At 55.0% G+C, this 14210-nt stretch overlaps 1 protein-coding gene across 1 annotated transcript in view; it reads right to left on the bottom strand.

Annotated features, from left to right (window-relative positions):
* Positions 1 to 24: 24 nt before the first annotated feature.
* Positions 25 to 14210, bottom strand: part of LOC136005890 (hydrocephalus-inducing protein homolog) — a gene marked incomplete at its 5' end in the record, with an annotated part of 40813 nt that continues 26627 nt past the window's right edge. Inside the window, 14 exons of the mRNA XM_065663781.1 lie at positions 25 to 126; positions 290 to 481; positions 569 to 696; positions 1544 to 1680; positions 2550 to 2683; positions 3414 to 3544; positions 4004 to 4181; positions 4949 to 5086; positions 5952 to 6161; positions 6870 to 6909; positions 9689 to 10002; positions 10090 to 10266; positions 10731 to 10874; positions 12551 to 12694. Coding sequence (XP_065519853.1) covers positions 25 to 126; positions 290 to 481; positions 569 to 696; positions 1544 to 1680; positions 2550 to 2683; positions 3414 to 3544; positions 4004 to 4181; positions 4949 to 5086; positions 5952 to 6161; positions 6870 to 6909; positions 9689 to 10002; positions 10090 to 10266; positions 10731 to 10874; positions 12551 to 12694 — 2169 coding nt within the window. The remainder of the gene's footprint in view (positions 127 to 289; positions 482 to 568; positions 697 to 1543; positions 1681 to 2549; positions 2684 to 3413; positions 3545 to 4003; positions 4182 to 4948; positions 5087 to 5951; positions 6162 to 6869; positions 6910 to 9688; positions 10003 to 10089; positions 10267 to 10730; positions 10875 to 12550; positions 12695 to 14210) is intronic.

Below are 14210 nucleotides of genomic sequence, written 5' to 3'. Positions count from 1 at the left end.
CCACCCAGACGTGGCCACCCCTGCCTAGAACTGAAGGGCAAACATGTTGGCAGGGCAGGCAGATGGGGAGGCAGTGTCCTCGGAGGGGGAGGAATGGGTGAAGATGGCAGAGAAGTGAAGCGTCAGCTAGTGAGCAGGCCCAGGTGAACCAGCCTTGCTCTGTACCCTCAAAAGCTTCCTCAAGCGAGTTGCAGCCCAAGTGCTCAGGCAGCCAGAGGGGCGGGAAAGCCAAGAGAGGCAAAGAAAACCCAACCGAGAAGTTGTGTGTTACACGTTGTCTGTGCTTTACCTCCTTAACAGCCTCATTCATGCTCATGGACCATTTACAGGGGACCTGGGACGTGTTGTGGAGCTGGATGGTTTCTTCCTGCCACTGCCCACACTGGACAGAGGAGAACTCCAGCCTGTCCCTCGAGAGGCAGAGGGACGGCTCAGCCACAATGGCACGCAGGCGGACCTGGAACGTGGGGCCTCCTCTGACCTAGAGAAGGACAGAGCATCCAGTTGAGAGCCCAGCTGACACTCGCTGCTGTGCCCAACCTGCTGCCTGCCCCACAAGCTGGCCTACCTTGATGGGCAGGAGCACATCCACCTTTCCCAGGGGCACGTTGGCACTTTGTGGGTCGAAGCACACTTCAAATGTCTTGGTCTCACAGCAGGGCAGGCGCTTCGCAAGGTCCAGGCACACGCTGAAGCCTGAACACAGGAAAATCAAGCAGCTGAGATACACAAGCAACAGGAAATGGCTCAGGAGCACGGCAAGGCCACAGGGGTGTCCTGGCTGGCAGCTCTGTGAAAGACCCCTTTCCATCTCCAGAGAAGCTGCTCTGCTCCCCTTGTCACTGCCCAAAGCAAAAGGATTTTCACAGCCAGAATCCAGGGGTTGCAGGGTAAAAACGAACCACATTGGTTGAGGAGCTCCAGCAATTCCTTCAGCAGGCATCTCAGGGAAGGACGCATACACCTCTCCAAAGGACAATTTCCAACTAAGATACCAAATGCTGTGGTGTTCCCTGGACAGCGGCTTAGAAGAGACGCCTGGCCACCCGTCACAGACAGCAGTCCCCGTGTGACGGAGCTGCAGCCTTACCCCAAGGCCTCTTTGCGAAGCCTGTTTCGATACGGCACAGGATCCCACAGGCCGTTCAATAAGGCTGAGCAGAAGTGCTCTGGCACTAGGAACTCTAAACAAAGCACTTCCGAACCACAGAGGGTCCATCTGGCTGAACATAAACCCTCAGAGTGCACAAAGAAACTCCGATGGTGCTCACGGGAGCCAAGAGCAGTAGATGCTGAGAGGCGATCATGCTGATCAGCCCATCTGGCCCCTGCAATGACTTTTTAGGGCAGCCACAGGCAGACCAGGTCTCTGGGCACTGCTCGACAGAATTCAGGCTCTTGAACAGGGCACCGGCCAGAGGGGTACTAAGGAGGAAAAAGCTGCCCAAAGAAGTACTCAAATCTCCCCATGCCCAATGGCTCCAGCTGATGTGGCAGAGACAGCCCCTTCAAGCCCCCGTGAAGCCTCTTTACCACTGGTTACCTGTGTTATACAGGACATATCCATCGGCCTTGAAAGATGCAGGGAAGTGCCCGGTGTTGGTGAGCTTCACCATGTGTGTGTGGATGTCACCGGGAACGACATAGCCAAGGTCCAGGACGTATTCGGGCAGCTCAGCTCTGAAAGGAGGAGGAAGGACACTCTGTAAAGCCCAGCATGGCGTGGGGTGGAGAAGCAAATGGAGGGGATAATTCTGTATCCACTGCTGTGAAAACTCAAGCCAAGCCCAGGAAACCCAAGGCCTGACCTGAGCACCCAGTAATAAGACTTGGCTAAGTCATGGGGAGTGCAGGGCCTAGGATTTATCAGCCACCAACGGGATCTTCGAGTCAGTTTAAAGCGGGTACTGGACACAGTTCCTGTGCTGTGAAAAGCCATTGCAGAGAAGTCCACTGCGTCTCCACGGGTCTCAATGAAACTGCTAAGCTGGTGTCCGGCCCAAGCCTGAAACTGCTTCAGGACCTTCTCACAGGATTTCCTTGCAGAGGATACCTCCACTGCTCTGCAGCCAGATCTGTCCCCAAAGCAGCGCTTGAGAGTATCGCGTGCAGTAACCAACACTACAAGATTGCTGTGAAGGTCTTTTTGCAGGCAATCCCACTTGGAAAAGCACATAAGGGATCTGGACCATTCCCTGCTCTTCCTGCTTAGTGGGGTCTGCTTCTCGGCACAAAGACGCCGGCTTGGAGATGCCCCTTTCACAGCTGGTCAGCAGGGGTGGTGCCTGTGCTGTCTGCAAGGGCTTGCTGGTCTGCACCCCCTCAGCTCTGAGAACAGAACCCAGCAACTGTGGGGAGTGGAGCACCTCCAGAGCTCAGGGTAGCACTGTGCAAGTGAGGACACCGAGCTGCCCACAGGGAGCACGGCGTAGCTCTCAGCATCAGGCCCTTTCTGAAGTCTTCAGCTATTCCCAACTCTGAGACACAAGGAGCTCTCAGGGGCAGGGCTGCACTGCTACAGGAGACAGGCTACAGGAGTCCCTACTAACTTGAGAAGCCTCCGATGTACACGCTGGTGAAAGGCAGTGTCCTCCGGGGGACGGGAGGCGAGAGCTTTCTGCTGCTCCAGGGCATGTTCCTCAATCAGCATCTCCTCCATCTGCATCTGCAGCTGAGCATCCCACTGAGGAAAGGAAAGACAGGGGCTGGTTAGCCAAGGTCCTTCCCAAGGCACAAGCTTGTCTCGGGTGGAGGATCCCACCCTGCTCTTGTTGAGAGGGGCGATGGAGTCAGTCTGTCTCACTGATCGGTGTCTGTGACACTTCCTGCTCTCTCAGGCAGGATCATATCCCCACAGAAATGAACTCCAGTGTCTCTGCCTGCCCAGTTATCAAAGCTGATCTGGACAGACACACAAACAAGCCAGAAACCTTCCAAAGCTCCAAGTATGTCCCTGCCTCCAGTGAGTGCCAAAGCAGCCTGGACAAAAGCTCTCCTGGAAAGGGAACCATGAGAGAGCTGGAGCCTCCTGGAGATACAGAACACAGCACAGCCTCAGGCTGCATTCAGGCTGCTGCTTTACGCTCTGTAAACCTGGCAGGGCTTGGCCGGTGAGCAACAAACCCCCCAGCACCGCCCTGTGTGTCCTTCAGAGCACCAGAAACCCAACTGCCCGAGCACAGCTTTCAGCATCTCCCTGGCTGGGGTAGTCAGGAGCTGGCGCATCGCCACGAGGGACAACTCCCAGAGGTGGGCAGCCCAAGGGGCACGCTGAGCTGACACACTCCGTGGCCAGGGGTGTGCAGGGAGGTGCCCAGTGCCGGCAGGGCCCTGGGCAGCTGCCGTGGGGCGCAGGGGCTCCAGTGTCTCGCAGGAGGGTGGCACGTGCGGGACAGGGCAGCAGCTCTACTCACCACGGTGCCCGAGTCGTCCACGCGGGGCTCGGCTGCCACAGCCTCCCCCAGAGCAATGGCCTCTTCTCTCTGGCTGCCTTTGTCCAGCTTTTCTTTGGCCTTTAGGAGGATCTTCTCATATTTGGCGTTGCCTGAAAGCACAGGACACCACCCATAGCAGTGGGGCAGCACAAATCCCACGGAAGACGGGAAGCCCCATTCCCCCGACACCCAGACACAAACTGCTCCAGCAATGTAGGGAAAGGAGATGCTGCTGCTTCTCACCCCCACCCGTCTTTCTCGCCACACAGGAGCATCTCAGCCCCACAGCGTGATGCAAACCCAACCCCTGTCAAAATCCCTGCCAGCCTCTATTACAGCTTTCCCAAGCTTTTCTGCCCAGCCATCATCTTCCCAGACCTCTTGGCAAGCTGTGCACGATGGTTCCTGCGGCAAAGCCCACATGGGCTCGTCTGCCAGAGGCTAAAGAAGCAACCAGAGGGCTGACCTTGTCTGACAGCCCTGAAACCTCCAGGCCTGCTCGAGGTGCCTGTGAGCTGCCCTGTGGGCATATGGCATGGGGGAAAGCCGAGCAGACAGGCAGTGCTCACCTTTGATGTTCCTGGGCAGGTCCAAGTGGATCCTGGGAAAGGTCCCCTCTCCTTTCAGGGAGATTTTTTCTGGCTCCAGGTGACCCAGTTGGATCTGGAAAGCCCTGCAGAAGACTCCAGGCACTCCTGGCAGGTAATACACTTTCAGCACTTGCTGCTTGCCAGGTTCAACGTAACCCTGCAGGGCACACAAGAGGGAGGGACGCAGTGTACCAAAGAGGATTCCGTGGAGGGATGGCTCACATGACAGACGCGCTGAGAACACAAGACAGGTTCTCATACATAAGGAAACATCAGACATCACCACCTCCAGCTTTCCTGTATACAAACGCCTGAGTCTCACTGCTCTTCTGCTCACAGGGTTTACCCTCTGCTAGCCAGAGCCAGGCACAACAAACCAAAGCTCTTTCACCAGCTGCTCTGGAAGAACGGAGAAGGGCCTCTGCTTCCAGCAGGGCCAGCAGCTCCTGGCAGCAGCTTGCAGGAGAGGACATCAGCATGTCACCCCTCAGACGGACAGGCACTGAGGAAGGTGGAAGCCACTTGGCCCTTTGGCTTCCTCTTCCCATCGCAAAAGGGCACCAAGACAGGAACACTGCTCCAGCTCTAAGACACCCAGGCAGGATGACAAGCTGCGATGGAGTGATGCTCCAGTGATGGCACAACCAGAGAGCTCAGCACTCAGCTCCAAAGAGCTCCCGGAGCACTCGTGCCTCCCACTGGTGCTTGCTGTAGGACAGCAGAGCCAGCGGCGCCCAAGGACAATCAGGGGCTCCGTTAGGATTCTGCTCGATGGACCTCCTCTGCCTCTGCAACAGTCGCTCACAGCCCTGTGTCTCCTGGCTGGTTTTGGACGGGGCTTGTGTGTTCATTCCCCCTGTTTTCCCCCAAAGCGCTCTCCTGGGCAGCCTGACACAGGCCGGGTGAAGCCCTTGTGCTACTCACCCTGCTGGGCACGACCAGGGGCACGCCAGGCAGAGGGCTGGCTGCAGTGCCTGTGCCGGGGCTCAGCACCACAAAGGCAAATCCCAGCTTCCCGCTGTTTTGCAGGGTCAGCGCTGCTTCCGTGACTTTGTTAAACACCTGAGCAGAGGACAGAAGAGCAGGAAGTTACAGGCACACGTCTGCTGCCAAGAATTTCATTCCTCTTCCATCGGGTTGAAAGCAAAGGAACACAGCCCAGAAGCAGGGAGCGCACAGGAGAGATGGGCACTGGGCTCTCTGGGTTAGCCTGGGCAGCCCGCGGCCACAGGGTACCCTGGGCCCTACACAGGAACAGCTATTTGTGGCAGAGGTGCAATAGCAACCATGGAAAGATCAGTAATAAAGCAAGTAGGGGACACAAGCTCTCTGCACTTGAAGGTGTCACCCAACTGCGAGCTGAAACACAGGAGGAGGCATTGGGGCATTTCAGGAGAAAAGGCACCTGCACACAAGCATTTGTGGGCACAACACAAGCCAAAAGGGAGGGAGAGAGGGAAACGCACACAGGGCCAACAGCTGGAAACAGCTGTGGGGGCTGTAACCGGAAAGAAGTACAGTGAGGGTTATTCAGGGACATTCTATCCGGCTACGGTGACTGGAAGCCCAGGTCAGCTGCCTCCTTGGTTGATGAATCAGGAGCATTAAAAGAGAGCACCTCATTTGGGCTTTAGGAGCAGATCAGCGGATGGATGTCTCAGGGACACATCCCTCTGCAGATCACCACTGGGATCCTGCCTGCCCCAGGAGGCAGCGTTAGTTAGAGGAGGGATTCCCAGCTTTGGGCTGGGCTGGGGTGGAGATGGCCATTAAACGCCAGCTTGGAGGTATCCCCTAAACGTTGGACGTCCAAGCCACAGAGCCAGCGAAGCAGCTGGGAAGGGGGGAGAGCCCTGGACCCGGGTGGGCAGCAGCCCACCGGTCATGCTTGGAGGCAAGGAGCACTGACAAGAGCAGTGTGCGGTACCTGCAGCCCGCAGTCGATCTCGGTGGTGTCCAGGAGGTAGCTGATGCGCGAGGCCTCCCCACGCAGAGCCACCTCGTAGCTCGGGCCTCCCTCCACCCTGCACAGCGCCGTGACCTGGCTGACGGTGTTGGCGTGGCCGAAGAAGGAGAAGGAGACGCGCTGGCTCTGGCCCGGCTGCAGCTCACCGTGCAGTGGCAGGATATCGAAAACCTGCAGGCAGGGAGGAGAGATCCACACGTGGAGCACGGGATTGATGCAGGAGAGCAGCCTCAGCTTGGGCCAAAGGACAGATGTGGCTGCAGGGGCCTCTTCCTCAAACACAGGCAACATCATCCTCATCTCACACTGCAGCCGTTCCACTCACCAACGGAGAGACCATGGGGAAAACCTTCTCCCACAGTCCCAATTAATGCAGTAGCTAATACTCTACATTCATTTGTGGTGTCTCCTGGCAGCAAGAAATTCTCTCTGCTGCAGAACTTGCCTTCAAAAACACCTTTTCCTGCCCTCAGAAGAACACGAGACTGGGAGCTGAGAGCCTGTGGAGCCGGGGGCAGGATCCAGCCCAGCTCCTCGCACTCCTCATGCTTTTCCCTGTCTCTGATTCACATCCTGCTCTCTCCAGATGCTGCAGCAACTGCTGCCGCAGAAAATGCTGCTGCAGCAAATGCTGCTGCAGGAATTTCTTACCCACCACTAGATGAGGACCAAGATGGATAAAGTCCTCCATAACTGCCGCACAAGGAATGTTCTTGACCAGCCCGATAACACCTCCCATGTGGCCTCTCCAATGACCAGTGATGCGCTTGTTATGACATGAGGCCACTCTGGGAGCAGCACCCAGGACACCAGTGGGAGTGGGAGTACGTAACTGCTTGCTACACTGGAAATGTGGAAGTGAGACCGATTCCCACTTACCTCCTCCACACCCAAGGCGAGGGGCTCTGTCTCCATGAACCTGGAAAAAGAACAGACCTTTGCTCAGGGACCTTGCAGTGGGAGGGAGGGAAGTCTGCACAGCAGCTCCTCGGCAGGATGGGGCCCCTGCGGGGGCATCAGTGGTGTGAGCTCAGCAATGAGCTCCAAAACTGGGATGGAGCAGGTCAACGCCTGGCAATGACACTGCTATAGCAGCGCTGCAGGCAGCTGGCAACTGCTTGCCTCCAGATCTGCTATCTCCTGCTGCGTGATTCTGAAGATCCATTCCGTCACTGGAGAAAACACCTTGGTGCAAAGGCTTAGCTCAGCTTTGAGCTCTCAGAGGTCCAAGGGCTGAGGCTTAGGGTTAGTCTGTCTCTAACCACGTGGGTCTACAACAAGAGTAACCACGAGAGATTCGTGCCTCAGAAGTCAGAGAAAGGGCACACGTTGGTCTACACTGCCTATGTCCAGCCACACAGCAACAGTTGGATTGTGTTGCTCATATCACAGAATCACAGAATCCCAAGGGTTGGAAGGGACCTAAAAAGATCATCTAGTCCAACCCCCCTGCAAGAGCAGGGTAACCTACAGTACATCACACAGGAACTTGTCCAGGCGGGCCTTGAATATCTCCAGTGTAGGAGACTCCACAACCCCCCTGGGCAACCTGTTCCAGTGCTCTGTCACTCTTACAGTAAAGGAGTTCTTCCTGACGTTAACGTGGAACTTCCTATGTTCCAGTTTACACCCATTGCCCCTTGTCCTATCACTGGATATCACTGAAAAAAGCCTAGCTCCATCATCCTGACACCTACCCTTTACATATTTGTAAACATTGATGAGGTCACCCCTCAGTCTGCTCTTTTGCAAGCTAAAGAGACCCAGCTCCCTCAGCCTCTCCTCATAAGGGAGATGTTCCACTCCCTTAATCATCTTTGTGGCTCTGCGCTGGACTCCTTCAAGCAATTCCCTGTCCTTCTTGAACAGAGGGGCCCAGAACTGGACGCAATATTCCAGATGCGGCCTCACCAAGGCTGAGTAGAGGGGGAGGAGAACCTCTCTTGACCTACTAACCACTCCCTTTCTAATGCACCCTAAGATGCCATTTGCCTTCTTGGCCACAAGAGCACATTGCTGGCTCATGGTCATCCTCCTATCCACCAGGACCCCCAGGTCCCTTTCCCCTTCACTACTTTCCAGCAGGTCAACCCCCAACCTGTACTGGTACATGGGGTTGTTCTTCCCCAGATGCAAGACTCTACACTTGCCCTTGTTAAATTTCATCAAGTTTCTCCCCGCCCAACTCTCCAGCCTGTCCAGGTCTCGCTGAATGGCAGCACATATGATCACTCTGCCCCAGGTAGCAGCAATGACCAAAGAGCAAGGAGGAAAGAACGGGCTGGACAATTAGAAAGAAAAAAATGTAAACACACAAAGTCTTGTTGAGGCAGAGAAACAGCGTTTTTCTCTCCTGACCAAAATAAACGTGCGCGACTGATCCTGGGAGTCTCTGATGACCAGCTCCAGCAAGGTCCCAGGTAGGGAAAGTTCCAGTCTTTGATCTCCCCTTCATGAGACCTGATGCTTGATTCCCTCCATGTCAGACTGAGTTAGAGCTGATGATTTAGAATACCAACAGTGCTTAGTGTGGACCAGAAATAACATCTGACACGCTGCCCTTCTGCAGGCTCCTAATGAACACTTTGAGTGTTTGGTGGTAACACCTTGGAGACCATCTTCATTTCCAGCTCTGGCACACAGCATCCCATGGTGTCTGCTGAGCGCCCCGGAGTGCCCCAGTGCCCTGGTCGTCTCCCCCAAGCCCTCCTAATAGCCACAGCTCATCTCCAGTTCCCAAGAGGTCACCTCCTCCGAGTCAGATCCCAATTCCCTTCACACAGCTGCTTCTTGATCGTTTCCCTTGTTTGTAATAACAGCGCTTCAGTGCCACGTGGTGAACTTTGCTGCGTTTCCTAGGGCATTACGGAAAACCATTTGCTACCGTCCTTCAAACTGCCCAGAGCAGACTTTTGTGCTATGCAGAGAAGCCGCAGCAGAAGGAACACTAGGAATGTGCTTCTAGATGTGCTTCAGCACCACTACAAGTTTGCTCTTGGCCTTGGAAACCATAGACCACCACTGCATGGTCCTCCTTCCCAGGGATGTCCATACAAGGGCTCCCTCCAGCATCTACAGCTGGACCTAAAGTCACAGCAGAACCTGCCATTCCTCACTAAAACTCTACATAGCTCTTCTGTGAATGTGACGTGCAGTTCAAGAGATGAACACTCACTTCAAGGGGCTGTTTGCCTCAGGCCACGAAGATCTGAGAAAGCAGCTTTCTACATCAGCCCTCCTGCCCCCAGGAACCCATACAGGCCTACAGCAAAGCAGAGCAAGGGACTGCGACAGCAGTGTGTCACTCTGATGGCAGTGCCTGGGTAGGATCTTAGTACAAAATGACAACAGATGGGCTTAGCAGGGAAGGACACCTTCTACATCCGCTTCTCCAAGTGCCGAAGCATGGCTTTGCAGCTGCAGAGATAAAGCAGGACTCCAGCTTATGGCTATGTGAAAAGGGTCAGTAGTGTCCTACAGTCCCAGCCTGGCTGGAGAATGCTGTCTCCTTCCCAGCACCAAACCGGCGGAGATCACCTGTTCCCTGAGCACCTTGGCTGAGCACAACTCAGAGGTGTGATTTCCTCAAGGGAAGGTTGAAAACAATTTGGCAGATCAGGCAAATGGCCTCGGGCTTTGCAAACCACAAACAGGACATCAGGAAGAAGAGCTTCCAGGAGAGGGAGAGGTGCGCATACCTCACTGGGTTCACCTGGCTGTCCTTCAGGAATGCCCAGTGGTACTGGACAACCAGTGGGCTGCAGTTGGTCATCTCCATGTAACGCACATCCTTGGTGTCATTCAAGATGCAGCCAAAGTCCACGGCCGTGGTCTGGATCTGGAGATTTGGGAAGTAGACTTCTCCCCGGACGGTGACCTGCTCTTCGTGAGGATGCTCCAGGAACTTGATCTTCAGAGCCTTCTCCGCTGCCCGGATAAGCAAATCCTCCTCATAAGCAGGGTTAAATCCGATGCAGAGTTGAAGTTCCTCCCCTGTCCTCAGCTTCATGGGCTGCAAGGAGATGAAGAGAAAATGTTCAACGTGTGACCCCAACACGGGCTTCTGGCTTCATCCTTCATTTTCTTCACGCTGTCTGACCAAGCACTGCACTTCTTCTGAAGCTGCCTGAGGCTCACGGTTCTGTGCTCTGCACCAATACAAGAGGAAATCCACGTTGGTCTCCTGAATTCTGGAGCCGCAGAAGCCACCTGCTAAACACAACCAAAGCAGCACTCTGGCACCCAGGCCTTCGCCCTCTGGAGGAACTCCTTTAGCCTGCAGCACAGCGGTGGCTGCACCTCTGACAACACGTGCACTGCAGAGCCCATGCCCAACACCTTCCGCACACACCAGGGCAGGAGCCAGACAGCAGCTGGAGAAGCCTACCTCAGCCTTCCCAAAGGCAGGGCTGCCCTCAAAGACAGCAAGCTGTTCCCCAGCTTATCTGAGGATGGCTGCTGGAGAGCTGGCATGCCTTCCAGCAGACACCTTTCCTACAGCTTGCCCACAGCTGGGTGCCTGCTCCCTCCTCCCCCTGTCTTCAAGCCAGGAGGTCTCTTCCCGATTCAGATGGCATTCTGTTTCCTTCAGCAGCTCGTTTCACATCTGATTTAGCTTGGGCCACTTTACTGCAGACTCTACAGAACACACTTCCATCATGGAGGACCTCCCAACAGAGACACACCACCACGTTCATCCCTCTTCAAAGCCCAGCAGCAAGAAAGTCCGGGGCTGCTCACCTGAGCATCTGCAGGGAGAGGCTGCTGGTCCGCAGTGCAGATGGAGAAGGGCTGCTCTAAGGCAAGGACCACGCTGAGGGGCAGGGAGCACATGTTCTTTACAGAGAGAGGCTTGTACATCACAGCCAGGACATCACCGGGGTGCTACAGAAACAGGAGACAAGAAAAAATGACCTTGAAGTGGCCATGGACCTCCTCCCCTTCAGACGCATTTCAAATTTTCCAACCCCAAAAGTGCATCCATCTCTATTTACTCTTTTGATTGGTTTCTACCCCTCTGCAAAGTTTGTCCTCCAACTCTAGCAGACGCTTTCGCGTTTAGAACCCACAGCCTTCCCCAGGGGACAGGGAAACAGTCTCGCGTACAGATGAGGGAGCAGCCCCCCAGAGGAGGCAGCTGCTTCAGCAAGATCCAAAACAGAAAGTGAACCCCCTCTGGCTCCAGTTGTGTGTCCTCTCCTGCCCAGAGAGCACACACAGGCACAAGGCACAAGGCCATTTCCACTCCCATACAGTAGTTTCTTACCACCCTATCAGCTCTGCCAGGCCCGCAAGGCAGTGATGCTGCTCAGAGGAGGCAAGCAAGCAGGATATGGCCTGCAGCGGACAGCCTGCAGCAGCCCGAGGTCAGCTTTGAACATTCACGGGCACATGCAGACAGCTCCAAACCTCAACAGTCTGGCCGCAACCTGCTGCCCCTGCTCCACTGACAAGATGTTGCAGCCTCAAAGCTAAGCTCAGCCTAAGCCTTTTCCTCCTGTCCATGCATTGCTCCGCGCTTCCTGCATGGTTTATCTAAACTAGACAGTCTTTGGGAAACTAATTGTGGATGCATTGGCATCCAACTCCTGCAGTGTTGCAGCACGCAACACATGGGAGCATGTGGCATCAAGCAGACCACAGGCAGACATCAGGGGGAGCTGAAAAGCTTCTGATTAGATGTGAACCGCCTGCTCACAGGATTTGTGCTTCTCTGGAAGCCTGGGAAGTGGAGGAGAGACCTGAAACCGCAGAAACTAAATCATGAGCTATCTGCTCTTTTTCAGACACCTCACGCGACGGGGAAAGGTGATGCAGGAGTCGGGATCCAGACACTAAAGGGCACACACGTTGCACTGGTGCTCTCATCGCTGCAGCTGAAGGGCACTCGTGGGTCCTTTGAAGAAGGTGAGGCTTGGGAAAGGCAAAGAGGCAGCACCCATACCGACGGCAGGGAAGGCAAAGAGGCGCAAGAGATGCCAGTTTTTCCTCATCAGCTTGAGGAGTTGACAGGAATCTCAGCTTTTCTCAGCTTCCCTACACGATCGCTGCTCGGACATCACCACACCTTGGAAGATCCTCAAAACCCTGACTACAGACACTGGCATCTCTCTAGAGGGGGGCATGCTCCCCCTCGCCAGAGCAGCTGTAATCTCAGTTCTACCTGGCTCAACTTAGAGAACAGCCTCATCTCTAGCAGCATCCTCACTCCTCTCACCACCACCTCAGGGAGGGTGAGGAGGGATCTGCTCTCCACCTGCAGCCCCAGCACAGCAAGTGGCTCTTCCAAAGCCCACGCTGCTCTCACGGGTCCCACATCTCAGCCCGTGCCCTTGGCTCAGCAGCTCAATTCTGTCTGCACCTAGAGAAGGGCAGAATAGAGCTGCGGAGACTGTCCCCAGCCTCACAGGGGTGAAATAATGATCTCGGCATTCATGACAAAAGCTGGGCCTGGCTCAAGTCAACAGCCAAAGCTCTGTGGACTTGGAGAACTTCCTCCTTAGGACACAGGCACACCCCAGCCACACCAGTCAGTGCCAGGATGCAATGCAGAGACTCACCTTCTCCACCCGGAAAGTGATTTCTCTGCTGGATATTTGCAGAGCAGGAGCAATGAACTCGCACGTGACGTCCACCTGCACGATCAGATTCTTCACTCCCTCCTTGCCCACGATGGCGTGACACAGCAGCTTCTCCTTCACCACCTGCATGCGAGCCACACGGCCCCCAGCGGGTGTTATCAGGGTGTCCACAAAACACACTGCATCTTTGAGCCGCCCACCCACACGCCCCATTACTGCATGAAGTTACAGCCATTGGTCTCCTCAGGAGCCCTCTCTTCTTTATAAGCTGCATCCTCTTTGTTCTGCACTCACGCGTCCCTCGTGTTACAACCCAACCACCACAAAAGGCCCTCAGGAGTCTTGTGCTGCCTACAGCTCTCAGAACAATCCCTGCCCAAACGGTTATTGCTTTGCTTTGTCCCACTGCCAAACAAAATGCTTACCGAAAACTGTAGGAACTCATGAAAAAAAACCAAACCAGACTGTATGAAGGGAAACAGGGGATAGAAGGATCAATGCCAGCAAATCCTCCCTTGCAAGTTTAGTGGAAAGGATCCCTGGGAAAACCCCAAACAGACAGCCTGCCTTCCTAGGATGTACTGTGTCCCCCTAGACCTGCCTGTCAAACAAACCTCCCCAGGAAAGAGATGTCTTCAACCTGGCATGAAAACCCTCTACTTAAGCTGGATGCTCTTACATCCAAGACTTTTCCTGATTCCTCCTCATGGTTTCACTTCCCCACATTCCTCCCTTTTTTCCTCTCTCTTCCCTCTGATAGACCACCACAACCCAACTCCTCCTCAGAGCCTAGAGACGTCAGAATCACCTGTGCTGCACGTGCACCACAGGGTCTTGGGCTTCTAACCAGCCTCAAGAGTATGAAGTTCTCGAGACCTAAGGAAGGTGGAAGACCCAATCCCAGGCTCTTGACTTGGACTGCACGAGCCAGGTAGCCACAGCTGAGCTCACAGATGCCCATTTGGCTTTCCAGGAAGGCACCCTCACCAGTGGCCTGACCATTTCCCTTCTGGTTCCTTCTTCCCTCTTCAGCAAAGCCTCATGGGCTCAGGACTGCACAGGGACAGTCCCATCGGAGTCAACCAGCTGAGGGATCAAGTCTTCCTCAAGCTACCACTCAGGCAATCCTTTAAAACACCTCTCAAACTCTAGCAGCAGCAGGAGCTTAATGCACATTTATTCCCCATTCACTTAAACACTTGTGCCCAGTGCTCCTGGAGCCAGGGAAGGCACACCGGGGTCAGACGGCAGCTCCTCTGCAGAGCTGGATTTCCCCCGGAGAGAAGGGTCCAGGGAGGAGAACACTCAGTGACCCTGCTGAAATCTGCCCCTCTGAGCTGCAACCCAAGGGTGCTGCAAGACCTGCCTGCCCTCGGCACACGGGGGCTGGCTGAGGGAGCGGGGCGAGCGCTGATGGGAATACTGACACAAGTCAAGCTCTCAGTTCTAATGATCCCTGGAACACTTTCCCATGTGGACGGACATCATTCGGATCATTAGAGCTGGCACACTGGGTTCATTTCTCTCGTCCCGGTCTCCGGGCCGGACAAGCTCCCGGCCCGTGTCTGTCTACAGAGGAAAATCAATGCTGCTCCCAGACACTCCCTACCTTCCTGGGTGTTTTGTTTCACTCGCTGCT

Source organism: Lathamus discolor, chromosome Z (genome assembly GCF_037157495.1).
Source record: "Lathamus discolor isolate bLatDis1 chromosome Z, bLatDis1.hap1, whole genome shotgun sequence".
Classification (NCBI taxonomy): domain Eukaryota; kingdom Metazoa; phylum Chordata; class Aves; order Psittaciformes; family Psittacidae; genus Lathamus; species Lathamus discolor.
This window is presented reverse-complemented; position numbering and strand designations above follow the sequence as displayed.